Source organism: Ascaphus truei, chromosome 8, assembly GCF_040206685.1.
Source record: "Ascaphus truei isolate aAscTru1 chromosome 8, aAscTru1.hap1, whole genome shotgun sequence".
NCBI lineage: Eukaryota > Metazoa > Chordata > Amphibia > Anura > Ascaphidae > Ascaphus > Ascaphus truei.
This window is the reverse complement of record NC_134490.1, coordinates 37812102-37839932: the sequence shown is the minus strand read 5'-3', so window position 1 is coordinate 37839932 and position 27831 is coordinate 37812102. Positions and strand designations below refer to the sequence as shown.

The 27831-nt window shown below is 45.9% G+C and overlaps 1 protein-coding gene across 2 annotated transcripts; it reads left to right on the top strand.

Annotated features, from left to right (window-relative positions):
* The first annotated feature begins 7867 nt into the window (after positions 1-7867).
* Positions 7868-26554, top strand: BSG (basigin (Ok blood group)). Of its 2 annotated transcripts, XM_075611501.1 has the most exons (9): positions 7869-8061; positions 15444-15791; positions 19478-19640; positions 20547-20635; positions 21451-21587; positions 22497-22773; positions 24069-24093; positions 24473-24528; positions 25863-26554. In XM_075611501.1, exons 1-8 carry the CDS (start codon positions 7992-7994, stop codon positions 24525-24527), a joined length of 1164 nt encoding a protein of 387 aa, XP_075467616.1. In that variant the 5' UTR covers positions 7869-7991; the 3' UTR covers position 24528; positions 25863-26554. The 2 variants fall into 2 exon arrangements, with proteins under 2 accessions (XP_075467615.1, XP_075467616.1); XM_075611500.1 differs by lacking the exons at positions 24473-24528; positions 25863-26554 and having other exon boundaries at positions 7868-8061; positions 23832-24094.
* The last annotated feature ends 1277 nt before the right edge of the window (positions 26555-27831 follow it).

Here is a 27831-nt window from a genome sequence, read left to right as displayed (position 1 = left end):
CCAAATAAAATTTCCGCCGGCAGGATACCGGAATGGCGGCTTCTTCTCCGCCGCCGCCGGTTCGCTGCCGGGATCTGATGGATGGCCGCCGCTCTCCGCCGCTAACGGGGTCATCTCTTCCGCAGCTCGTGAGCGCTGGCCCTGAGGGGTTTCTTTGCCCGGCCATGCACGGTCCGGGCATTGGGCTTTATTGTGGCCCGCTTTGTGGCAGTGGTAACACCACCGCTTCTGCCGGAGCTTCTCCGCCGCCGGTGGACTACTCCCCGCAAGAGGCTTCTGAGTCCAAGGCGGAGTTGCTCGAGCGCCGGGCTCATTCCGGAGCGTCTCTACCGCCGGTGGACTACCCCCCGCAAGAGGCTCCTGAGTCCAGGGCGGAGTTGCTTGAGCGCCGGGCTCAGGGAGGGGGTAAGTGGGTCGGGACAACGCCAGCTTCTGGAGCTTGTTCTGCTCAGCCTGGGACCACATCCCCCCCACGCAGAGAACAGTGAAAGCTCTTCCAGGGGAAATGGGCTGGCCGCCGCAACGGCCGTTACCTCTCCGGCTGTAAAACTCTCGGGGTCTCCGCGATCACCCGCTCCCTCCACAAGTCTCTGCCGTCCCGGAGCTGGGTCCATTCCCTGCTCTCCGGGCGGTTTGGTGGTTACAGCGGCTGCAGCTGTGGATCTTTGCTCAGCCTGCCGGGTTTCGTGCTCACCGATCGCCGCCTCTCTCTCAGCCTTGCCGGCTGCTGGTCCCCGCGCCGACTTGATGCACTCCTCCGGTCTCGGTGCCAGGCTCCAGTCACACGGATGGCCGGCACTTTGGTTCTGGAGGCAATGCTTCTCACAAGTAGGGGAACAGTGAGGAGGTGCCATATCTTGTGGTATATGTTGTACACTGTGTCTCCAATATCTTTAGCCGTAGGAACTCGCAATTACCTTCGAGTTCCCACTATATTACAGGGTCCCGCAGTACACTGTAATACAGGTCCAGTTCAGTCCCGCCGCTGCCACCAGTTTTATTAATAAAGCCTGTGACGGTAACTTTGTGACAGGCTATTAATAATACACACCAAAAATATAACTGGGTTGAACTGAACACGGCTGAGATATGATAAAATATAATTTATTCCTTGAAAAAGGTGAACACACGAGATTATACAAATAACAGACAAAATATGCACTTACTTAAAGTTGGAATTATGAAATAATCACGAATCTTGACTAGCAGTTCATACAGCAATCTCAGAATGACACAAACACACGAAAGACAATAGCCATAGGCTGAGCCTGGTTCTTATACAATTATTGAACACAACCTAAACCCAGCCCCTCTCATAAATCAGTGGTGAGGTTGACAGTTTTCCCCAGAGTAAAACTCCTCCCACCCAAGTACATTTAAAAACTGCTTTTCTTATCTAAATAACTTCATAACTTCAGTTCAGTGATACTTACTGGCACGCGAGTCATATTGATACATTCCGGCACGCATGACGCTCCCAAAAAGACTAAATATTAACGTGTAATATTAAAATTAAGAGAGATATTAATATCTGTCTCTTAGTACCTGCTAGACATCATGTGTCTGTAATCCTTATGTGCGAATCAGTCCCACGAATACACACATGTAGCTTTTAGCACGTTCAGCCGAGGACACCTCATAATATTCTTATATTTAATAAGGTCACTCATTCTGATATCTCCTTGGGTAACCGCACCCCTGGCCCCCATAACCCCTGGTCAATAAATCCTTTGAAGCAGGGACTCGTGTGTAGAGAACGTTTGTCACAGGTGCTAGATTTCACACCCAATGCTCCAGACATGGGCCTAGCTGTCTCTACCAGCAATATACCCTTGGTCTGCCAATTAGGTATTAACATACTGTACACTAAACCCGCTCTGTACTTTTCACACCCAACTTCAATCAAGCCTTTTGAAGCCCAGATATTTCTGAAAAGACACCACACATATTTGTATTTTCCTAAACTGTAGCTCATTAACCCCTTAAGCCCCAGTGTGTATGTGGTGCAGACACTGGCACAGAAACAATACATTTATACAGGGGAATAAACAGTTGGATGGCTGAAGCAAGGCAAAAACACATTACTGGACCCCAGTCCAGTTAACCCCTTGCTTCCCAGGTCAGAGTAGAGGGTGGCCAAATGGGGTGTAACCCCTTTTATCTCGGGTCAAATCCTCTCTCTCATGACACCAGGGGTGCGCAAACTTTTCTTGCTGCGCCCCCTGCCTGCTCTCCTCCGTTCTCGCCCCCCCCCCTTACCTCAGTGCGGCGTAATGACGCAGCGGGTCGTGCCACGTCACATGACCCGCGGCGGAATTTGACGTCACGTTGCCATGGCAACCGTAACATCACATGAAACTGCGACGTCATCTGACGGCGCGTTGCCATGGTCGCGCGTTCTGAAGCCGGCTGAATCTCGGTAAGTAGAAGTTGCAGAGGCGTTGTGCGGTCCCCCGGCATTTCATTTAAATGCCTTGTGGAAGAGCGCAGGACATCTACAACCGCCCGCGCCCCCTCCCCCCCCCAAAAAATCTCGCGCACCCCATATATAACCCACTGTGTCACTGATTGAACCACCTGTGCTGAAGCAGGGATATCCTTAACACCTAACCTGTTGGTGGGTCTTGAGGACCAGAGTTGAGAAACCCTGATGTAATCCAGTCCTGGTTGAGCCCTCCAGACATGTGGAGCTTTGGAGACCCGACATGGAAATACATTCTGGGTTCTGTATAATGTCTGTGCAGCGTTGTGACAATGATCACATAAAGGATATTGTAACCTGCAAAGAGATATGTTTGTGTTCTGCAATGTATCTGTGTGTCACAGCGCCAGGTTTTCCACCTTCGACTGAAGGCCAACCCGGCGTTTAAATTTTTTTTTTTTAGCACCACCCTCTGCCGTCCTCACTGCATATTACCCCTGCAACGCTCTTCAATATGGCTGTGCGGTGTCAAATGACGCAGCATTGCCATGACAACGGGACAGTACGTAAAGTCATAGTAACGTCACGCAGCGTCAAGTTGCCATGACAACCACATGACGTGATGTCACGTAACGTCTCGTTGTCATGGCAATGGGCATCATGTGATGCTGTTACACAAGGCAAACAAGGAATGCAAAAGCACAATATTACTCTGACAATCTCCACCAGAATACATCAAACCCAGCTAACTTCTGGAAGGTTATCAACAATATATTCCAGCCTCCTAACCATCAACAACCAAGTAATATCACTAAGGGGGATATTACTCTGACAAACCCCACTGACATCGCAAATGCATTCAATGATTACTTTGTGGGGTGTGCCACTAACTTATTAGCGAAACGCAGCACAAACCTGTCACGGTGACTTTATGGCAGGCTGTAATTTACACCAAATATATATAATATATATATATAACTGGGTTGAACTGGGACGAGACTTAGATATGATAAAATATATTTTATTCCTTGATAAAGGTGAACACAACAGATTATACAAATAACAGGCAAAATATAGACACTTACTTAAAGATGGAAATGATGAAACAGTCACATCTGGACTGGCAGTTAATACAGCAAATCTTCATCATCCCAAGACATTGCATAGCATTTCTCTCAGCAATCAGGTAACAATTCAGATGATATCAGAAGACAAAGACAAAGGGGATAGGGCTTACCACGATTTATATATCTTTTGTAACCCTATCCTAAACATTAAGTACAGGTGATTGGTCTTCAATTACCTCTAGCCACTCATTAACGTGGGAACACATTTTGATACATGCCCCCCTGCTAGCTGGTACATGCGCATTAGAACTCTGGGGTCTCATTTCTGTAGCCCCTCATCTGCATCAGGAATGCCAGCTAGTCTACCAGATTGGATTCCTGGCAGGATATTCTTTGTTGTAAGGTGTTAAGTGGGACACTTAAAGACTGCTCTGGTTTGAGTAATCTCTGCCCTCATGTAAACAGTGGAGGTGACAAAATCCTTTGAACAATACTTAAGTCCTAGACATTGGGTCGCCTCTCTGGCCATGTGCTACCCTGGTATGCAAAGAAATTTCCTCTGGGTTTTATCCCTGCTTTGGGACACAGTATGAAGGATAAAACACAAACATATTAAAATATCCGGTTCCGTTGGGTCCAGCAGGTCCAAACTTTCCAGTCTCAATGCCGGAACTGGGACACGCTATGGTCCAATTTGCGACTTGCTATGACCTTCGGAACCGGAGTTACGCAAATACAAATTAAACCGTTTCCTATTTTAATACAAAAAACTCAGCTGTAAATTAAATCACGGTTTTTCACTAAATCCCCATTGAAAACAACGGGCTCCGCCGCCATAGACTTTCAATGGCAAACCGCCGCCGTTGGCGGCTATGGGAATCCGCCGCCATAGACTTTCAACGGGGCTGCGCCGCCGTTGAAGTCAATGGGGGTTTTCCGCCATAGCCGGTTAATGGAGATTGACCGCCATTGGAGTCTATGGGAAAAGTCCCGAACTTTCAAGGGGGTCCATACTCCGTCGGGTTGGTCCAAGAGGGTCAAGGATGGTTCTGCAGCGATGCCGGAGCAGTGACTACAGGTACCCCAAACCCTGATCCTCTGGACCCTCCGGAACCGGAGCTATGGATTCCCAAATTTCAGCTTTTGACACTTAGCCGTTTTCTTGAGCTGTTTCTGCCGCCGCCATTGGAACCTATGGCGCGACCCGCTCTTCTCGGTTCGACCCTTATCGGGGGTCCAGGATTCGGGGACCCGGTTGTGGTCGAGTGGGGGGAGGTCTAGGAACTAGGGGCAGAAAGAATTTTATTTCTATATGCTCTAGAACTGTTTATTCCCACACCACTTGTCATTGAACTTGACTGCTAAGTGATCAAAGCTCTCTTATTGAAAATGTATCCGCTTTGTGGTTTTGCGGTTTGGACGGCAGCCAACTCGTTCCTGGAAAGCTCCTTCGAGGAACCTCCATTGAAGTCAATGGGCCCATTGACTTACAATGGGAAACCGCCGCTCCTCCTCTCGGACGCCATCTGCTGGTCTTCACAGGAAACAGGACCCAAACAGCAAGATTCGCCATTGAAACACATGGAGCCCTAATGGCGGCCTATGGGACCCTGCAAAATGGTGCCTGAAAAGGCGGGATAATTACACAAAGGGTTATAATCATTAAAGAACTATTAACCCTTGTACTCCCGGATGAATCCTAGTGTGTGTGTGATGCAGACACTGATATAACAATAAAGCAGGGGAACAGGGGAATACACATTTTCAGGTTATAACAAGGGTTAAATCACAGGTCTGGACCTCAGCCCAGTTAACCCCTTGTCTTCCTGGTGAGCTCAGGGGGTGGCCAATTGGGGTGTAACCCCTTAAATCCCGGGCCAAATCCTCCCCATCGTCACAAAATCCCAAACATGAATCTCATCCTGGGAGTATCCCTACAGTCCCACCCCCTCCCAACACTGCCCACAATTTTCAATTTGGCCCAGTAGCTGAAGAGGAGATAATACAAGCGCTCCTCAAACTAAAACTAAGCAGCCAATGTGGACCCGACTTACTACAATCTAGGTTCCTACGACTTGGTGCCCCAGCCATTTCCAAACCAATTGCATCCATAGTCAACTCTATCCTGTCTTCAGGCCATATCCCTAAGACCTGGAAAACTGCCAGAGTTGTCCCAATCTTCAAAAGTGGGGACAAAAACACTGTCTCAAACTACAGGCCAATCTCACTTCTCCCAATTCTATCCAAAGTCATGGAAAAATGTGTCCACTCCCAATTAAGCGATTTCTACACCAAGACAAATTTCCCTAGCCAATTCCAATCTGGATTTTGTCCCAAACACTCCACCGTAACTACCCTGCTAAAAGTTTGCAATGAAATCCAGTGTGGAATGGAACGGGGACAACTCACTGGTGCAGTATTCCTAGATTTTGCAAAGGCTTTTGACACAGTTGATCATGCTATTCTGCTTAACAAACTCCAGAGCTCTGGAATAGGGAAACATGCTTTAAACTGGTTTCAGTCCTACCTATCAGGAAGATCCCAACATGTGTCCATCTCAGGCTCTAACTCCAACCCCCTGGATATCACCTGTGGTGTCCCGCAAGGCTCTGTTCTGGGGCCCCTACTCTTCTCAGTGTTCATTAATGATCTTCCCACAGCTTTTAAGAAAGCCTCAATACACATGTATGCAGATGACACAATCCTATATGCACACAGCCATAGCCTCTCTGACCTTCAACACATACTTCAGTCTGACTTTTTGAGACTCGAAAACTGGATTTCCCAAAACAAACTGTTTTTAAACATTGACAAGACTGTAACAATGGTATTTGGGACCAAGACTAAATTTGTAAAGCTTCCAGTGACTGAGCTCCTGATTAGAACCAACGCTAACACCACCCTAACCCCTGTCACTAGTTTTAAATACCTGGGCTTATGGTTTGACTCCCACTTAACATTCGGGATGCACATTGATACCCTGACAACCAAAACCTATGCCAAACTAGGGGTACTTTACAGGAACAAATCCTCCCTAAGTCTCCTGGTCAGAAAGCGTATCGCACAGCAGATGCTAATGCCAATTATTGACTATGGAGACATAGTATATGGCTCGGCTCCTCAAACCCACCTTAGCAAACTTGACGCCCTCTACAATTCAATTTGTCGTTTTGTTCTCCAATGCAACTACAACACACATCACTGCGAAATGCTCAAAGAACTAGATTGGTCAACACTAGAGTCTAGGCACAAAGTTCACCTTTCCTGTCTTGCCTTTAAATTCTTCATGGGCAAGCTACCCAGCTACCTGAACAAGCTCCTCACCCCTACCACTTGCAGCACTTATCACCTGAGATCAGACTCCAAAAGACTATTCATGGTCCCAAGGCTCAACAAAGTATCCGGACGTTCCTCCTTCTCCTTCCGTGCACCCCAAAACTGGAACAACCTACCAGAGACTCTCACATCCACCACCAGTTTAAGTTCTTTCAAATCTAAGGCTGTCTCACATTTAACCTGGTCTGTAACTGTTTCATACGCTCATAATATATATATTTTCTTTAACTGTGCACGCAATGTCTTGTATATAATGTATACCCTGCTCATTTATGTAACTGTATTTGTAACCATGTATTATTTGTTTTACTCTGTGTCCAGGACATACTTGAAAACGAGAGGTAACTCTCAATGTATTACTTCCTGGTAAAATATTTTATAAATAAATAAATAAATACGTCACATGGCATTTCCATTGGCATGGCAACGCTGAGCTATTTGACGCCGTGCAGCCATGTTGTCAGTAGTTGCAGGGGGAGATGCCGGGAGACGTTGCTGTTGCCCACCCGCCCAGGGTTGCCACCACCCGGAGGTTTACTAGGTAAACCCGTAGCCCGGAGATATGTGACAAAAACCCGTAGTGGTGGCAACTGTGAACAGCACTGAGGCGATTAAAACAGCCCCCCCACACACATCTATGGGTTTAATGCCTACAATTTAAATAAAAATAACATTGGGAAGGGCAAGATGAGGCCTCTCAACACAAGTAAGGGAGGAGGAATGGCTCAGTGAGTAAAGGCACTAGCGCTGTAAACAATGACACTAAGTGAATCTGGCAAACCTGGTTCAGTTCCTTGTGTAAGCTCCTTGTAACCTTGGACAAGTCACGTTATGCCTCAGGCACCAAAAACACAGATTGTACCACGCACAAGCGCTTTGAGGCACATTGGGAGTAAAGCACTATGTGAAATAAAGTTATTATTATTCTTATTACAACACAAGCCCTACTTTTGAACATTGAAATTCTGTTGTAATTTTGCTCTAGTTTCAATAAAGTTATTAAAAAAAGAAAAACACTCCTGGGTCAGGCTCGGCTTGCGTGACGTAGTTCAGCCACGCCCCCTGGTCGTTGATAACCACCGGGTTCGGGTGCTCGGGTATCAGTGTGTGTGGGGACGGCCGGCGAGAGCGGAGACTGGACACCAGCACCGGGACAAGGTCGCAGGATGATGAGGCTCGGGCTGCTGATACTGCCCGCTGTACTGCTGCTGTGCGGGAGGGAGGCTGTAGGATCAGGTAACTGCGGGGCCCACGCCGTGACGGGGGGGGGGTTACTGGGGGGCCCATGACCGGGGGGAAGGGGGCCGTGACTGGGGGGGCCGTGACGCAAGGGGCGTTACTGGGGGGGGGAGTTGGGTTATTGTGGGGCCAAGCCGTGATGCGGCAGGGGGGCGAGGGTCTGCGGTACGGCCGCAGAAGTCCAACAAGGTTAGCGGGGCCCTGGGAGTAACGCGAATCCAGGGCAGGCGGGTCCTCCGAGGTTAGCAAAGACCTGGCGGTCTGGAGTAGGACATGGGAGTGGGGGGCAGGTGCGACCTGTTCTGATGGCCCTAAAGGGGGGATTGAGAGGGGTGTTGGGGTGTTGTGCCACTCACTTCGGTTTCTCAAATCCTGTCGATTGGCAGAGTGTGGCGGTGATCCGAAATAACCAGGCCATTATAAAATCCCTAACTTATTTATTTATAAAATGTTTTACCAGGAAGTAATACATTGAGAGTTACCTCTCGTTTTCACGTATGTCCTGGGCACAGAGTTAAGACAAATAATACATGGTTACAAATACAGTTACATAAATGAACACGGTATACATTATTTAACTTGTGGGCTTTGTGGAGAGTAAGTAGCCTGGGTTGAGTAACCTTTATTTAACTAGTTGTTGTCAGGTTCGGACGAGGACTTGTGATGTATTGCTATCGCCTCTGGACGTTGTATGGACATTGGAGATTGTTGGGGGGCACCTCGATGTTGTTCACTGTATTGTGAATTGGTGGTTGTTTAATGTCTAGTAAAGCTGGAGGGCTTGTTGGTTACTTTGAGGTAAAGGACCTTGACGGTTGTAGGGGAAGATGCAGCCGCACTTTTTGAGCTATAAACCTTGTACAGTCCTGCTTTGTGTAGAAGTGTAGTGTCTCTATACCCCGGCAGGAGTGTTTGGGGGCACATACAATGTTGGTCTGAAGCAGCCGCTTTGTGATTAGAACACTACCTCTGCAGTCTGTATACAGTGGAAAATCCCACTGTCTCTTGGGCAAGGCACTATCTCGCTAGAATTGGCTTCTAAGCTATGCATGACAGGTACTTGTGTCTGAGAAATGCTATGTACAGCACTGCATGTGAAAAAAACATGATCTACGACATTATGCTAGTGAGGTCCAGAGCTCCTTATCAGCGGTCAACCATATTTCTGTGGGTCTGCTTCTACTGTAAGGATACTACTCCTGAGGTTTGTATATGGGGTGGCCCATCTGGTCACTACATATTCTGTTCTGTTTGTACTTTGTAGATTAACAAGATTTGAATCACTTTTTCAATAGGAATTTTCAATGTACTGTAAGGTGGATCATAAACATAGTTACTTTCTTGTGGGAGATAATTTGGGAAGCCTTGCCACCATAAGCCACTGTCTGGTTACACAGCCTACTTGTTCTGCACTAGGACACATTGATCCCATAACTTTCTGGGGGACCAGCCTCATGATTTGTTAGTATGTGTTGCGTAAAGCTGGCCCCTTGCTGTCCTTCTTTCCAGACTGTTGTTTTAGTGATCTGTTTGAAATGCAAGTAACCTCCTTGCCACTGCTGTAAAAGAACATTGTGTGCAAACTTTGTAGGGCAGAGGTTACTGTGCAAGGTGTAGATGGAGGCAAATGCCTGGTCTCAGGGTGGATGTGATGTATAGTTTTGGGATGAGTTTTCTAGTGGAGAATTATTCTTTGGGGTCCTGTTTGAAACATATATATTCTTATATTGTGAAAATGTGTGCCAGTTAACCTCTCTAATCCCAAGAGCCTGTGGCAAGTTGCTGTGACTCGCGCAGCAGTATTTGACTAAGTCCAAAGTTAATATGGTTGTCAGGTGACTCTCAGCACAGTGTAACTCATTAGGGTTCAGCTTGCGTTCTTTACATGCGCTCTTTAGGATCAGCCTCCAGAAATAGTCTCATGCTGAAATTATCCCATGCAGGTGTATCTTCCTTTCAAACACAGAATCCTGCAATATTTACTAGTTGTGGCTTAAAGGCAACATTGTAAGCCCTCAACTCCAATTTGTCTTTATACACTCAACCAAAATCATTGCAGGTTATTGGCAGGGGCAGGCAGGCCCTCCATAGGACAGAAGTAAACAAAGTGCAGTGACCTGATGATGAATAGGTTGCGTGCAGCCGATTGACACCCTTTTTAGTTAAGAAATAATCCCCCCCCCCCCCCCTGCTTCATGTAAAATGCCTTGGGGATAATACTTATTGGGGATAATACTTCAGTTCTCAAAACTGGTAGAATACTCTTATGTCCATTGTTTGCAATGTAATTCTGAAGCTACAATTAATCACACAGAAACAGAACAAGGGGATATGTTTGAATGGAGGTTAAGGAAAATAAGTCATAGGCTGCAAATAAGCTTTACTTCAAGGAGTATATAGTAAGGCTGCCTTTTAAATGATGTTATATTGTATACAGCAAATGTAAGAATGTTTTTTTTTTTTTTTTTTTTTTCATTCTACATTGCAGAAGTAAGATTCTGTTTTAATTTCCTGGCCTCTAGATTAAACGCCAGCTGCTTTCTTCTAAATGTCCTTCTGCAGCACAAGTGTAAACTGGTGTCACAAGAGGTTAGATATCCTGGTGCAGAAGACATTCTGCAAATCCATTATTTTTTATTATTATTATTGCAACACTCTGGTCTTGTTTCCCACAATGGTGATAACTGTCTCTAATGCCCCCTGTCAGGCCCTTTGCTGCATTCCTTTATGCAGAAATAATTAAATTCATGTTTATAGAGGAGATGTGATGGAGTCTCAAATGTAGGTTTGGCTGCAAGAATTTATAGCGTTTATCCATGTCCAATATAAATTAATAGCGGCACATTTACGCTTTGAGAAAGGTGGTGACATTTAATGAGTCCCTACATTGTGGTGTGCATGTAAAGCTACAGGACTTGTACATCTGGCGATGTGCATACAGTATATTTGCTACGTTCTGCCAGTCGCCTGACTGTGTGTTCCTTAGTAGGCCATGAATGTGGGAGTACTTGGTGCCGCTCTGTCCCTGCCCCTTGCACAGCAGGCTGGGTCACCTTTACCCTTGTTCCTTTGGGTGCTGCTATTTTGGATGCTCAAATACAATCCCACAGTTGTCCACAACACTGCTTTTTGGGAACAATCTGTGTTTAACCTGGTTACATTGGTTTAAGAGACAATTCAAATGGCTTGTATACATTCTCTGACAAACAAGGATAGGAAGGTCCTTTCTCTGGAAGTTGGTTAATTACAAATTTGCATTTACAGGGGATTGTGGGGGATGGGGGAGAAAAGGTTGGTTTTCTCCCATTTGCCCACCCTGTTACTAGCGTAGCAATCTCTTGTTGAGATGTAATATTACCCATGTCCATGCCGTTTGAGGACCTAAAGCGGTAGCCCCTGCTAGGGCCAAAGATTAGTGGGGAGCCTGGTGCTAAATCATTCATGTACTACCTGTTTTTGTGCGGCACAGCTTCCATGCTGAGATCTATTGAATAGAATGAAACAATGCCCTCAACCTCAGCAGCTGGAGCAGCATTGGTGCTTTATCTTGTCTGCACATAAATGAACCCCTATTCTGTTCCCTTGTGCTGGAAGGACACCTGATCGGGTCATTGTGCCAGTTCCCTGTGTAGACACTGCGACTGTATTTAGATTTGCAGTTACTAAATGGGTTTGACAATATGGATCCAGTATCTCCCTTGTCACATTGCTTGCTACTCTCCATGGATGCGTTGTTCCTCTGGTAAGAGGTGTGTGTGTGTGTGTGTGTGTGTGTGTGTGTGTGTGTGTGTGTGTGTGTGTGTGTGTGTGGGGGGGGGGGGGGTTGCTGACCATATGTCATTAGTGACATCCTTTGTTCCCTTTGTGCTGTTACTGTCTCATATCAGTGTTGTGAAACCCCTTTCCTGTAGCGCTTGGCCATGTGCACTGTGCAACTCATTGAGACTTTTAGGAATGTGGTGGTGTTAATGTGCTGCTATTCGTTTAAATTGGACACAGATGCACGCTCTAAACCCCTCCAGCCAAACCTACATTTGAGACCTTCAAATCCCCTGCAAACGTTTCATGTGACAGCATGTGACTGAATTTAAAATGATCTATAAAGGAGTAATTGAATGTCTGCTGTCTGCATAAATACATGTATTGGATCTTGTTGCATTTGAGTAGATTTGTATTTATTTTTGTTGTATATAACCCCGTCAGTACCAGAGTATGTAGATTAGCCTCCCAGCCTATGGGGGAGGGGTGATGGAAGGTCGTGCCCAGCTCAGGGTGAAGGTGACTTTGAGGTATGATACGTTAGCAAGTCATGTGACACGTGATGTAGATCTGATCTTGACGGTGATTGGCTGTAACACAGCATGATGTTTGGTTTAAAGGTGCAGACTGTGCATTCAGTATGCACACCACTGTACCGTGTATGTAACCTTATTTATATAGTGTTCTCAGCACTCTACAAATACAATACCGAGAACTATAATACAAGAATTGCAACACTGACAATGGGCAATAATCCCTGCCTTGGATATTTTACAATCTAATCAGTGCAGATCTGACTTGCTTGCATTTTGAGTTTCAAAGATCAGACCCCTCTTATTAAAAATCAGATCTCTTACATTTAAAATATGTTGCTTTTTTTTTTTCCACATAACCCCTAATCTCTAATTTTTAGTCGTTGGTGATAACATCTGTCTTTGAAGAGCGTGCAGTCTCCTTTTTTGGTGCTTTCTTGAAATCAAATTGATTGGGAAATATTGCATCTCTTTGCCTATTATCCCCATTCCCTGACTTGAGTGGCTTTCGCGCAAAATATTTGTGCTTTAAAACTTTATCAGGTGTTTAATCCAGCATTCACCTCTTTACTGTCACACCCTGGCAAGTGAAGGGGATACCCTCCTACATAGCAGTGAAATTGCCCTTAGAAGTATTTGATTATTTCAAGAGATCCAGTGAATTTAATACACTCCTTTCCTGAGTCCCATTCTACAGTCGGGTATGTGACCTTCCAGCCTGTGGAGTAGCAAAAGCAGCTGACTACCCCCCCCCCCTTCACAAACAGTCCTGAACATGCTGTCAGGGAAGGACAGTGGCTATACCTGGAATGGCACATACCAGCCACAGCTGCTGGCCTTTCACTGCACTGCAATACTGAATTTCTTTGCCCTAATCAAAAATGTTACCAAACGGCTATTAAATGTCTGCTTTGTAGTAATTGAACATCTGCAAGTGTGTGTGTGTTTTTAACACAACACGTCTTAGGCCTCGGTCCCGCTGCGCTCGGTGGCGCGGGCGGCCACACGCGAGTTCCCCACCAGCAGGGGAATCCTGCGGAGCCGGTCCCGGTCCCCCCTGGCTGCACAGCTTATTACACGCTGTGGCGCGTCAGCCGCTATGGGATACAAGAGAATGGTGATCCCTAGCGTTGACACGTCACGTGGTGTGGCTGTGAGCCAATGGGGAGGGGAGGTTTCGGGAGGAGGAGAGGCTTCGGGGAGCGGGGAGGAGTGTGGAGTGAAAGCAGCGTGAGTGCCTGCCTCTGTCTCTGTGTGTGTGTGTGTGTGTTGCTTTACTTACCTTCAATCAGCAGCCCAAGCCGTGGAGGGAGGGGGGGGAGAGTAGCGGGTCCCTCCGCTCAAGCCATGCCTCCCCTCCCCCCCCCCCCCCGCTCAAGCCTCACACTCCCGCCCGGCTTCCGCTCCCTACAGACTGCATATCGCGGTCTGTGTATGTCAGCGCCCCGCCTGTCTGCAGTGCGGGCGCGCTGACTCTGGGAGCGGGGCCTTAGCCTTAGAAGCCAGGGATATCCTATACTGAAACTGTTCACCTCCCATGGGTCCCCTGGTTCCAAGATAAATTCCCTTGAAGGTAGCACTGATGCCACCCTCTCAGAGGAACCTCCATTGCTTCTTTCCATTGGCCTGTGTGATGGAGCTGGGGGGGGGGGGGGGGAGGCTGCTTTGGACTTGATTGAATAAGCTCCTAAATAATGCATAGCAGCAGACACTTCACCCTGTGGCTGTGATGTTTACAGTCAGTGATTTGAAGATCCTAGTGGTGGGGGCTTAGACTCTTTCTGGTCTCGGAAGTACAAGTTACAAGGAGAGTTTTACTTTTTTCTACATGTTAGGTCGGATTGTCTCCTCAGACAGACCCCCTTGGGTCCCTGCTTGACTCCTAGAGTATCTGGACTCTTCTAGACTTGATGCTTGGGAGACACCTGTGGGGATAGTAATTGGCTTCATGCAGTTTCATAAATCGACCTTTTTTGTGCCGTTATCACCAGGCACCCAAATTTGTAGGCATGACTGAAAGGCGATTCATTAGTCGGTTCATTTGAATCGAAGCTGCTTGTTTTTGTTCTCTCCAGTCTTTTGGGTTCAGTGTTGTAAGGTTTGTAACTGCTCCGGTTCGCCTCCTGCGGCTCCCCTGCTGTTGACGTTCAATGGAAAGTGTTGCCCAATTTCCAGTTGGAAAGGGCTGAGTCACAGTAGGCAGTGACATTACCTTCTCGCTGTGTCTGGGTAACATTAACTGTTCAGGGCTGACTTTTATAATCTAATAAAGGACCGGATCTGGTGTTGCGTGCCACAGAATCCTGTCCTTTAATTGAAGTTTACTGAGCAATTTCTGCTGGGATTCTCTCCTGCTAGAGCACCAACCACCACTTTGAATAAGGTTGGAATGTGCCCACCATCTTTGGATCCTTTGAACTACCTTTCTATAGTTTACATGTGGTTGTGGCTCTTATCTGCTGTCTGTGCCATATTTAAACAGTCACACATAGTGGGAAATGAATGTTGTTTGGCAAAATTCCATGAAATAAGCATTTATTTTTGATCTTGTGACAATGAACCAGTTTCCATTTTTCTTGTGCTAATCTTATCTGTTAACTACAGCCTGTCCCATTTTTAGCTGGAGGCGGGATAATTAGTTTGCACATCAACAGAGGAGACAGTGTTGATTAAACAAGTACCTGTATGTACAAGCGATAGACAGATCTGTAAAATCTCCCAAGCATATGATTAGATCTAATAAATAGAATGTAAATGTGTTCATGAATCGACTGCTTCTTTAACCTATTGAACATATCACTGCCATTAATTCACTTTCCTTCTAGGGGGGATTGACACTTTCATCCTTTTGCATTGATAAAGTGTTGATTTACTGCATGGTGTTTGAGACTCAGTACTAACTGCAGCACATTTGTTTCTTAAGGACACACTTCCCCATCACACATGGTCCCATTAGAGCCACTCTGACGAGGGTCAATGAGTTTCTGTTGGTCTGATGCACTTTCTGCACACTCTGCTGCCTCTGGCAGAGACCATTAACTTGAGCCCATCTTTCACTTTCTTCTGACCCTCCCCATGCACCACAAGCTGGCTTCATTAAGTCTCCACTCTCTGAGGTCCAGCTGACAGGGGCTGCAGTGGAGCTTCACTGCGAGGCAATTGGCCGTCCCATGCCCGAGATACAGTGGTGGTTTGAAGCAGACGAGACTAACGAGAGCTTCTCCCAGCTGTGGGACGGGGCACGCCAGGACAGCGTGCAAATAAATGCCACCTACGTCTCCCACGCTGCTAGCACACTCTACCTCTTCAGCCTTGGCCTGGCAGACTCGGGGACCTACGAGTGCCGTGCCAGCAACGACCCTGACCGCAACCACCTGACCAAAAGCCCTCGCATCAAGTGGATCCGCTCACAGGCCAACGTGATTGTCATAGACCGTGAGTGATGGAAATAAGAACACTGGATGTTTTCCTGTGACCACCATGAGACCCAATCCTCCCCTCTACCAACTTGTCCTTTTCCCAGTGGCCTTATTCATTCCAGTCCCTTTCCTGTGCTAGAACTCTGTTTCCAATATGCGAGAAGACCAAACCTTCCCGCATTACATCTCCCATAGATGACATCTATCCCGTTGCTTCTGTTCTGCAAGTCTCCTGTCTCCTATGGTTACCAGATCCCTCCACTATAACATGGTAGATATGAAATACCATCCCTTCTGTTACTTTTCTTTATCCTAGCAAAATCAATAACCTGTTCCATGGGATTTGTCTGACCTGGTTGGGTGAGTCCAATTAAGGAAGGTTCTGGAGGTGCTCAGGGAATACCTTTAAAATATCTTCTACAGAATTACTCCAAAGCTTGACTTGCCTTCTTTCTTCCCCTCCATCCTGGGATAAATGTCATCAGTAGTCATGTTCTCCTGCCCCCATTTCTCCTCTTACCTTCCTTGTGACAAGCCTTTGCACTTAGAACTATCCCCTCTTATTAAACATGTCTGACACAAGTTAACCCGTTTGCTGCCTGTTTTGGGTGCAACACATTGCACATAAATGTTACAGGCACATTTGGCATCAAAACTGTCAAAGCAGCAAAGCAAGTAAGGCTGCGCTTATAGTCCCGGCGACGTCGCGTCAAAAAGAAGCTGATTTAATCTGTCGCGTGTGCCTATAATGGGCGCGACACGGCGGCCAAAATCGCTGACGTCAATGGAAATTGTGTAGTTTTTTTTCCTCTCAGCCGTGACGTGAGCGGTTCAGCCAATGAGGGTGAACTGCTCACGTCCACGCCCCCCGGTCGCAGTCTCTTGCCTCCTACACTATAAGCTGAAATTGTTATTGCGACGGATGAGGTCGCGTCACTGGGACTATAAGCGCGGCTTTTTTTTTTTTTTTTTTTTAATCCGGTCTGTAGTATTAGGGAAGTGACTGCTTTTGTTTTTTATCCAACTCTTAATGCAATTTTTCATGACACAAAAAGTGTTCCCTGCACTCCAAATAAATGAGAAAGTAAGGGATAGTTGAAATACTGATGTGTATTAATCAGCAAAAGTAAATACCTTAGAATGACACTGCATAAAGTGCAAATCACATGATAACAAAAAAGGATGGCTGGTGAGTGAAGGGGGGATGTGATCTCACTAAAGTGAGGGATAGGAGAGAAATCCCTAACAGGGAAGTACATGAGTGCAGTGAGAAGCGGGGACAATGTTTTTGAGTCACTTGCCCATTCCCATAGTCGCCACAAATACGGCTTGTACCTGCCTGTTTATAGCAGTGTTGGACTTTTGTTCACTTGCTTTTACATTGGGAGGATTTAGCTGTTGGAGTCGGGAAGTACCATAGTCCCACTTTGTGGTGACTATGGGAATGGGCCAGTAGAAGGGCTAAGTGACCCTGAAATGTTACCCCTGCTTCTCACGCACTCATTTCCTTCCCTGTTAGGAATTTCTCTCATAGCCCTCACTTTTTTAGTGATATCATTTCCACCACCCCTCCCTATCTGTTATCATGTGATTTGAGCTTTATGCAGTGTTAATCTGTTATTTACTTTTGCTCATTAATACAGCAGTATTTCAACAATCACTTTCTCGTATTTTTTGGGAGTGCGGGGAACACTTTTTGTATTTTGTCCTTGAGAGGTTAGGGGTCTCTTCATTGTCCCCCAGCACCCACCACGTATTCAGATCCTCCTATTTAATACATGGGGTAGTGCAGTCTATATAACATACCTTCTGACATTTTTCATGAGTTTTAAAGCAGCCTTTGATTTCTATAGGGAGTTTTAACCCACCTCCGAAGCAGTGTAAGATTTTTGCAACACTTCACTGTTTGGGACAATTTGTTGCCAATCTTCCCAGCAGTTTGAGCTGCAAACTGTAATACAAGATAATGTTACCTTAATATAAGGATACATTGTAGCTGCTGAGTTACACTGACAGAAGCAGCCATTGTTAGGCCCGCAATCAAGATTTTGACAGATTTGGGACAGGAGCACCAAACGATTGCCAGCTTGGGTAAGAGTGTAGAATTATAATTTGTTGCATGCCTTAATAATAACATTGGAAAGTATTATTGCTGCTATAAGGGAGCTCCCTGTGACAGGATATTCTCCATGTGATACACTGTATGCCTGAAACATTGTTCCTTTCTGCTGCTCCCTTCCCATTCTTGACACTTTCTCACCTGCAACAGTCCTGTCTCCCAGTTATGACCCCCATGTCTCCAGTGTTCCGGTCCCAGCAGGATCCTTTCACTGCTGCAACAATGTAGATACCTTTTCCCCTGCAACAGACTTCTGCATTCCCCACCCCCCTCCCCCAGCCTGCTGTCCTACTACAATTGAGAGCTCCCAGCGTCCCCAGTACTTTCCCTCCAATACATCAGCCTCTACTTCATTGCATCTCCTTGATGTGAAGCTGTTCTTCCTCCTGTCTCCTCCCGAAGGATGTAAACTTTCTTGGGCTGCGGCCCCGCTGGCGCTCAAAGCATACGTGGCGCGTGTCCTGCGTCTGCTCGCGCGCAGGGGGGGAGGGTGGCATTGCCAAATATTGAGCGAGTGGGAAAGTATAAAAATTTTATTTACCTAAAGCGCATCGCGTCTGTGCACGCGCATACCCGCGTGTGTGCACGCGCATACCCGCGTGCGCATCGCATGAGCGGGGACTTGTGTCGCCAAGCACCGCCCGCTCAGCGCTAGCGGGGCCGCAGCCTTACATGCTACTTGTTCCTTGCAAAATTGCCTGGTCATCGCTGCCTGTATGTACCCTCTGATTCAGTTTCCAGAATACCATAGAATCTCTGTAGATCTGTGAATTGACCCCTCTTCTGTTCCCTTGTTCTCCTAACACTACTCTTGAACCTCCCAACAAGGCTTCTGGCTCCCCAGACACCTGTAGACTCCCTGCTCTGTCCCAGCTGTTCCCAAAACTTGTTTTTTGATCGTTTGCTCTGAGCTGTGATGCTGCTGAAATGGTGTCTGGTTTAACAATTTACGAGCACTTCCCTGCAGGTTTCATATACCCACATCTTGCTCGCAAGCAGGCATTGCATGGCTTTACCTACATCTCATCCTTTAATTTAAAGTGCATATTACACTAATCTCCTCCTGTTAATTGGTTCAACTGGAACTTGGTGAGTTATGCCCTTTTGATTGGAGTTTGGGGATTGCTAACAATGGCCCTCGCCATCCATTTGCTGACAGATGTTTTAGGTGGGATGTTGTAGAGTATAGGTCTTATTACTCACCTGAAACCCCCCAGTGTGAATTGTAGGAAGGCTTCCATTTTTGGCAGTTGAGGGTGCAATAAATCCTAGTTTTAGTATCCTTAAACTGCGCTGATGGTTCTCACAGGGTATTGTGGTCTAAAGACTAAAATAATGAAGTATCTGATTTCAAGTGACCTGTAGGTAGAATGGATATAACAAATGTTTAATACAACTTGAGAAGGACAATCTTATTAGGAGTTAAAGTTCCTGGGCCCAGTGCAGCTTCCTGGTGCTACAATCTAGAGTTGGTGTTTAGTCACCTGTAGGTTTAACAGGGAAGTGGCACCATGACACTAATAAAAAGGATTCCAGCTGCTATGGTAGGAACTGCTGCTCACCACTTGGTCTTGATATCACAGCTCCCCTCATTATAACGAGCACCGAGGATGAGACAGACGGAGCCGGCATGATCCTGAGCTGCAACCTGACTGACTCCCCCAGCCTCATCACTGGGCACACGTGGATGAAGGGGGATAAGGTGATCGACAAGGACGAGGGCTCTTTTGAAGTTATGACTTACAAGTAGGTGCCACATTGTGAGGCCAGGGGAATGTGCAGGGGGATGAATGATTCGAACCTCCAAACCATAACAGGATCTATTGCATTATTGTCCTTACCCTTTATTACTGGGTCAGTTAATAGAAGTGTGTATTACTCCCAATAGACATTTTTCACATCTCGGCTCACTATGGGGGTGGTGACGACTTCACTTAACAGTATCCAGGAGATGATTTAAAATTTGTTGGCACATGTAAAATGAGTGCTGTTCTGCTTCCTAAAGCACTCAAACATCTAATTCCCTTTAGGAGAGCGGAGGTCAGACTTTATTAGGTTTGAAGCATGGTGTCTCCGGCAGTGGACTGCATTAACTTTAGCTCTGGGGACTCACTGGTTCCCGAAAACGTTATTATTTTTAAGGCAAAGCACCTTTAACCCTTCCTGTTTGGCTTGAATTGCTTTGTATGTTCCTTGCACTGCAGACCTCTCCGCAGTGAGGGTTGGAAGGCTCCATGCTTGAGTGATGTCCACTGATCTGCGGAGCGGATCAGTGTATCCAGGTCTGTGCAGAGCCTGGGAAATGTGTGGACAGCTGGCTGCACATGGACTGCTCCAGTCCAAATGCGGGGGTAGGGGAATCTTGTGCTTAGAGCAGCAGACGTGACTTCCATCCACCCTTCCTGGGGTTTAGCCAATTGAGAAGTCTTTCCAGTGACCTGAATTCCATCCCACCAGCTCTCCTCTTGCAGAGCGTCAGAGGAGAGCTGGAAACTGTGCAGAATGCACAGACCCCCTCATTGTCCCCCTGGAACAGACATGAAGACTTGTGGGAAACTCTTCTGCACTTTGCTTGTAGTACTGGGACTGTGATGTGTAAGGCTGTGGGTCCCCTGAATGGTGCGAGTGATACTCTTTCAATTATGCATTCAGTATTACAGTGGTTAATGCAGAGAGCTCTGGACAGTACAGCTGCCACTTCCTGACGAACCCTCCCGTGAGCAGTCTCATTAACGTGACAGGTAACCCTTCAATCCTGACCCAGCCTAAGTGGAGAGGTCTTCAGAAGACAAAGCGTGGAGTCCTGTACCTTTGTACCCAAATCTGTAAAATGGGCAAACGTGTCTTTAAATTCACCAATTGATTAATTGGACTTTCCAAATCCCACCTACCACAGGGTTGTCAATGTTTGTAGAATATGGCATTTCTAAGTGGTGTAGGATTTTTTTTAAACTTTAATCAAAAACACAATTCCGTGAACAAAAAAAAACATTTCTAAGGCCTGGGACATAGAGCAGCAAACAGCGCTGAGCCGCGCTCCTGCTCTGCCTCGCCTGCTCCAAAATGGAGCTGTTTCCTTTCCTTGCAGACGAGGCAGTGAGCGCGCTCAGGGGGCGAAGCGGAGGCGTGCCAGGAGGTGGAGCGGGAGACGAGGCTAGTCCCTCGCTCCCATTGGATGTGAGCGATCACGTGACCGCTCACATCGCTTTCCCGAGCGGCAAATTTGAAACCTGCCTCGGCAAAGTTTCTCAGCCTCCGCATGCGGAGGGAGAAACTATGCTGCGCTGATGACAGATGCAGGGGCTTTGTGCATCTGCTCAGCGCGGCTCAGCCCGCCTTCAACTCACTATGTCCCAGGCCTAAGTTAATTAGCATAATCAGGCAGATAATGAACCTTCCAGTAAAGTTGATATCTGGTATCATAAATTGTACAATATTCTTGAAGATGCAGAATTTGGGACGGTTAACTAATGTTTTCTGCATAGTTTAACACTGTATTGGGCATGTCTGATTCTCTGCTCCAGGTGTTTAACATGTTACTTGTTCACCCTTCCAGTCCTCCCACATGTGGTCGCCCACAAAAAGACGGAGCATGGAAATGAGGGCGACACCGGGGTGATGACCTGCAAGAGTAACTCCTTCCCGCCTGTGGATCAGTGGGCATGGTACCGGGTTACAAAAGAGAGCAATGAGGTGTGTGCCCAGATACTGCAGCCTGAACAGCACTGCAAGGATTAAAGTAAAGGGGATTTCTGATCTTGTCTACGGAAACAAAGGGGTCAACCAACTCGAGGCTACATTGTAAAACAATACCCTTTTAGGGCATGTAAGCACTGCAGGTCACTCGGCAGAAGTGCCAAGAATCTCGTGCTCCCTGCAGTTTCTATACAGGACGACCACCCAGGTGGACTTCCAAACAAGTCTTTAGTTATGGGCAGGCGTTTCTGCTTAGGCCAGGCTCCCCACAAAGTGACACGCCTCACCACTTGTGCAGAATTCTATTCCAAAATGTTGATACTACAGCCCCCCATGGGGAGGAAGGCGCTGGGAAGGGAGGGCTCCTATCCTGCCTTCATCTTTCCAAAACATCCTGTCCCTGCTGAAACCAGCCCAGCTAGGACACATGTTGGCTGGCACTGTGCCCTGTATGTACGTGCATGTTATGGGGTAGATAATCTTTCTATAGGCGCTGACACTTCTTCCCTTCCTGAATTGTGCCGTTTACTCTAATTTAAAAAAATCTTACACCAACCCTCTTGCTCACTAAATTGGCTTATTACAAATAATACAAATGCAAACTGAACTTCTCCGTGAATTATAGGTGTAAAACAGTCTTTCTCGCCCCTTTTTGTATGTTGCACCTTTAATCCTTTTTATGCCATAGCTTTTTCCATGTGTGATTTCCAGATTTTTATCTATATGATCTAGATCTGACACCCAGCTTGGGGTTGACACACGGGTCTCAACATCCTGCTTGAGTATTTGTATTGAATATTCTAACTTCTAAACATGCGAGAATTGGATTTATTTGGAAGTTGAGCTGGTTGGTAAGTGGCCTGCTCTGTATATTGTGGTGATACATTGTCCCCTCTCTTGCCCTAGGCCATAGTTAACGGGAGCCAGGACCGCTACATCATAAAGTCCACTGGTAACAAGACAGAGCTTCGCATCGCCCATCTGGACATCGAGAAGGACCAAGGAGAGTACATGTGCAATGGCTCCAACAACCTGGGCAGCAGCGGCACCACAGTCTACTTGCATGTGCGCAGCCGCCTGGCTGCTCTTTGGCCCTTCCTGGGCATTGTGGTCGAAGTCCTTGTCCTGGTCACAATAATATTCATCTACGAGAAGAGGAGAAAGCAAGATGAGCCACCTGAGGGTAAGATTTGATCTGCGAGGTCCTGTATCATTGGATGGGACTTTGCCCCCTCGCTGTGCCATGCTGGAGCTGTGGTCACCTCAGATTTGTCTGCTCTCTATCACAATATATGCCTTCTATGATAAGCTTTTCTGACCCTGGGGTCTGTGTGTAATTAAATGGTATGCAACAAGACAAAGCCCCAATGCTACATCTAATCGGACACACAGTTTTTATTTTTTATAAGAAACGTACAGGGTCACTAAACTTTCTGCAGGTCCTACACTACCTGCAAACATTCTCTTCACCTCTCTAATGTAGGCAGCAATGTCTCAAACTTGTGGTTGACAAGTATGACAGGACTTGCTTTTAAAACTGTCTGGGTGAGCTTAAAACCAATGTGGAGGGATCACAAACCTCCCAGCAATTGTTACCAATTGACCTTTAAAAACTCACACCATCCCAGCAAGCTAAACCCACTACACTTGATGTATTTGTGTGAAAACGATAGTGCTAGTTACCTCCTGTATACAACAAAGGACAAAAAAGCCCAAATGCTACATCCTAGCACTAGCCCAGTAACACTTCTTTTGACACACATGCAATGGGTTTAGGTTTCATCTTGCTGGGATTGTGTATTAATGGTAACATAACTCCTGTAGTCCTGTTTTGGTCCTACATTTTTTTCCAACAAGGAAGCATGTAGGGTTTAGTCATAATATTTAATGTTTTTTTGTCTGTACAGCAGAACTAAATGGTTTCCTTCACCATAAATCGATTTTGCAGCAGCACTGAAATCAATATTGTATGTACCCTAGTGCTCCTTGTGGAGAATTTTGGTGATGGTAAATAGCATCACTGCTAATTAAGGGGGTTTGATTTGACAGATTATCAGTGATTTCTGGTAAGAGTTCAAACTTGGTTTAAAGATTATAGTACTCTACATTGCTGGTTAACCAGTGTTAACGCAAAGGTAACATCATGCTCTTTATCGTAAACTCTTGTGTTTCAATGAGTTACAAGCCCCCATGGCTGTTAAGCAGAGTGAAAACCTTCTCTCTTCTTTCCTGGAGCTCCAGGAAGTGAGAACTCCTTTGGTAAGAACTCTAGTCAGCTCCTCTGCTGCTTTGCCAGTTGCTCCACTGTAACCCAGACCCATCACATCCTGACTTCTCTTGAGGCTTCGCCTGGTTAGAAGCCCATGCCCCCTCACTTCCCAAACCATTCTGGCCAGTACCTGCTGTTCTGCTTTGGGACCAGGGTTTTGCAGATGCCCACTAACCTCTAACCCATCTCTCTTCCATGTTTTCCTAAAGATGACGATGATGGCGCTGCCCCTCTGTGAGTATAACGTCTTTCTGACTTACAATAAACAGGATCGTTCTTAAAGCTATTCTGCTTGGGATATGTTTGATGTAAATGTTTAATTTCAATGCAGCAGCAATACTTGACTATGGCAGTGAATGGGTTAATGGTTTTGTGTTGGCTACAGATTGGTATGCGGTTTCCACCTCAGACGTGGCAGGTTAACACAACTGCAGTCACGTCACTCATAACAGCGTGTTGGGTCACTCCTCCTTTATTGCTGGACAGTGACTTTCAATAGGGGGGTTTGGTGGGGCACCTTTCCTTTTTGTGATCCATGTTCTGTGCATACACACTGCACTGCAGAAGAGGTTAATGCTCTAATATATCAAACCCTCTACTGCTGTCCCTGCAGGAAAAGCAACTCTGGAGCAAACCATGAGAATGTGCGTCAGAGGAACTCCAGCTGAGGTGAGATTTCCTGCTGCCCTGCCTGCAGGCAGGTTGTGTTGGGGCCTATGTCGGGGGCCCCTGCTGAGTGCTGGATAATCTTGGCTCTGTTCTCAACACAGTCCAGAGCTGAACCATGTTGATTTCAGCTCCAGGGACCCCGTGCTTCTAGAGAAACTTGCCTCTGTATGAATACCATCTCTAGCAAATGTAACGGTCCTGGTCACGCCAGCCAATAGGAATCCAGAAGGGTTGACGTCAATGCTTTCTATTGTGATGTGGAACATTCCCTGCTTGTAGATACCGGCATTCCTACAAAGGGAAGTATCTCTGGAAGCAGGGGGTCCCCAGAGCTGAAATTGGCACAGTTCAGCTGCAGAGACCCCCAGTTTCAACCCTGCAATACAAAATAAATCTAAAAATTAGACCTGGCTTGTGGCTTTAACCCTTATGGTTATCAGATAACCACATAGCCTTGTGTATCTCAATGCAGTGTTCCTTCTGGCAACAATGGTGTTCATGATGGTTGGATAAAGGAGCATGATTTTCTGTTTGCAGAGCTGCCATGTCTTGCAAGCTCCCCAATCACCAAAATGTACATAAAAATGACTGGAATGTGGAGTTTACCCCTACTCCCGGGTGCCTGCAAATCGTGGAATATTTACGCTTTATCTTGTTAATCAGTCCCCATTAAGAGATTAATTTAGGCAATTGCATTATTGGTGTACCCATGCAAATAAACCCAGTTTGAGACAAAGTATATTGGGTGTTGGCACTTCCACTGGTGGTCTAAGAAAATATATTGGAAATGTGGTCAAACTGTCAAGTTTGGATGGGTTTTTTTGGGGGGGGAGGAGAATCCTTAATGAGCCTTCCTTGTGTTGCCTCTTTGTTAAAATGCTGTGGTGACCTTGTAAGAATTGTCTATTCATTTTTTTTTAAATTGCTGTTAATTGTATAATGGACTGAAGGCTTACTAAATTCTACTTGGTGGTGATTAATGGTCTAATGCAGCATTGTTAACCGTTTGTTCAAAGGAATGTTTCTTAAAACATTTCGGACAAAAAAAACAAGCCGCTGCTCCAGGGTACGTAGCAGTCCGTCCAGAGTTTGACCTTGAGCTCAAGATAAGACTGCTTCCCTGGCAAGTGTTTGAAGTCTGGGAAAACTGCTGTGCTGCCTGCGGAGGTCGAGCAAGTGAGAATAAGCAGCAATCCTTGTTCACGTGGCATTCTACTCAAAGGAGCAATATATAAAGACTGAACATTTCTAGGAAAAGGGGTTTTTACTTTCAGGATGGGCAACTAGTTGAGAACTGCACACTTAGTGTTCTGTTTTACTTCTTCTCATTACAGGTGCCGACCGCAGATTGCTGTACAAGCTCCCATTTGTTACAGGCAGCTCATTATAGTACACCTCCCATCTCATCGGTAACCGAATTTAAATCACGCTGGGACGGTGCCATTTTATTTTCCCTCATTGCCTACATTTTGGTTCTGCTTGTGTCTTAACTTAATTTCTTTTTATATTCTATGCCGTAGCCGATAATTAAAGATTTGGTCCTAGCCTGTCCCCTACATTCTGCCCTCTTTATACCAGTGAATTTAACCACTTCTGTACTGGCAAGCTTCTCAAATTTACATGGATGCATAATGCACGCGTTATCCCCTTTTTTGTTCCCAGATAGGCCTGTAACACATTGGGGTTATACCAGGCTGAACCGATTTTTTTTGTTTCCTTCATTCCCACTGTGTGCTCTAATCTATTTCTAGGTTTCCTAGTGCGGGGTCTGGAATATGAATAGTGACTTATTGTTAATGTGCAGTGTCAATTCTTGTACTTGGAAGGGGAGGGTTGGAGATTCTGTTCATGCATGACAGGTTTTAGTGACTTTGTTGGGGGGTGCAGTATTGGCAGATTCAGACTTCAATTGTTTTTCTCCTGGTCCATGCTGCACAGCTGGTTATTTCTGTATTCTGCAACTAGACACTGGATCGTAAACTTGTCTGTTAAAAGAAATTACACCAATAAAGACTGTTTCCTTTTATTTCTCTGGTGTGCTTTATCCCAGGTTCATGTAGTTTAGTTTTATATTCGACCCACTTTGAGTATCAAACTCTCTGCCTCACCCAGGTGAAGGGATTCAGTTTTCTGCTGTAAAAACAGAATTGAATGTCCAGTTCAGACTTGTATTACACTGTTGTTGAGCATTAGGTTAGTCTTGCTGTTGGAGTGGGCCAGAAGCAAAATGACAAGTGACAGGTACTCCTAACATGTTTCAGTCCATGAGATTTTTTTTTTTTTTTTTTAAATGTATTTATAAAAATGTTTTACCCGGAAGTAATACATTGATGGTTCTCGTTTTCAAGTATGTCCTGTGCAGAGTTATAACACAATACATGGTTACATTAAAAGAACAGAGGTTATACAGTCAATTCAGACATTTCATGGACAGAGCTGGGAAATTGGGTACAGGGGATGACGGAATGAACGCTGTTAAACACTAAATGGGTTATGTACCAGTCTTTTGAATGCAATACTGGTGCAGTAGCCACGAGAGCCTGCCACATCTGCTCAAGATTCGTACAATGCAGTGTAGCCTTTTTTTCTCTTTAAATTGTTTTACCAGGAAGTAAAACATTGAGTTACCTCTTGAATTCAAGAATGTTCTGGGTTATCTGCACTCTTCTTCACTATATTACATGCATCACTTCAAAATCTGTAGTTGGCTTGATACGCACAGGCTGTGAGGGAACAATGTGTCTTCAAACAAAAGGGCAGTCCTCTGCAGGTTGTATGCCATGCTTGTATCATCATGCCTGATGCGCTGTTCACATTTTGTATTGCAAACTGCATGAACCCACAGCCTGTCACCTCTAAAGCTTCATACAATGTCATAGATGTCTGCAGCCACCTTTCCTACTTGGGAACTGGTATCTGTCATGTCACTGGGAAAGATGAAGTGGGAGCACCCTGTGGGTTATGTTAATGTAACAGGGAAGGGGCGGCTTCAAATACATTTCCTGAAGTGGAGATGGTAATGAGCTCTGAAGCATCTAATTAGATGCTGTTATAACCCCCACTTAACTCCCAGTCAGTGGAGAAGTGAATTTATAGAACATTTTATTAATGTATTACTTCCTAGTAAAACATTTGAGAGTTCTCTACTTTTTAAAGTATGTCCGGGGCTGAGCGTTAACATGACTGATACTGGGTTATACATTATATATCGCCTTAACACAATTTTTGGATTTTCAGAACTAATTGTTTGTCAGATTCATTGGAATGGCCTAATTGTATAAAGTATAGAAAGCTGGTAATCAT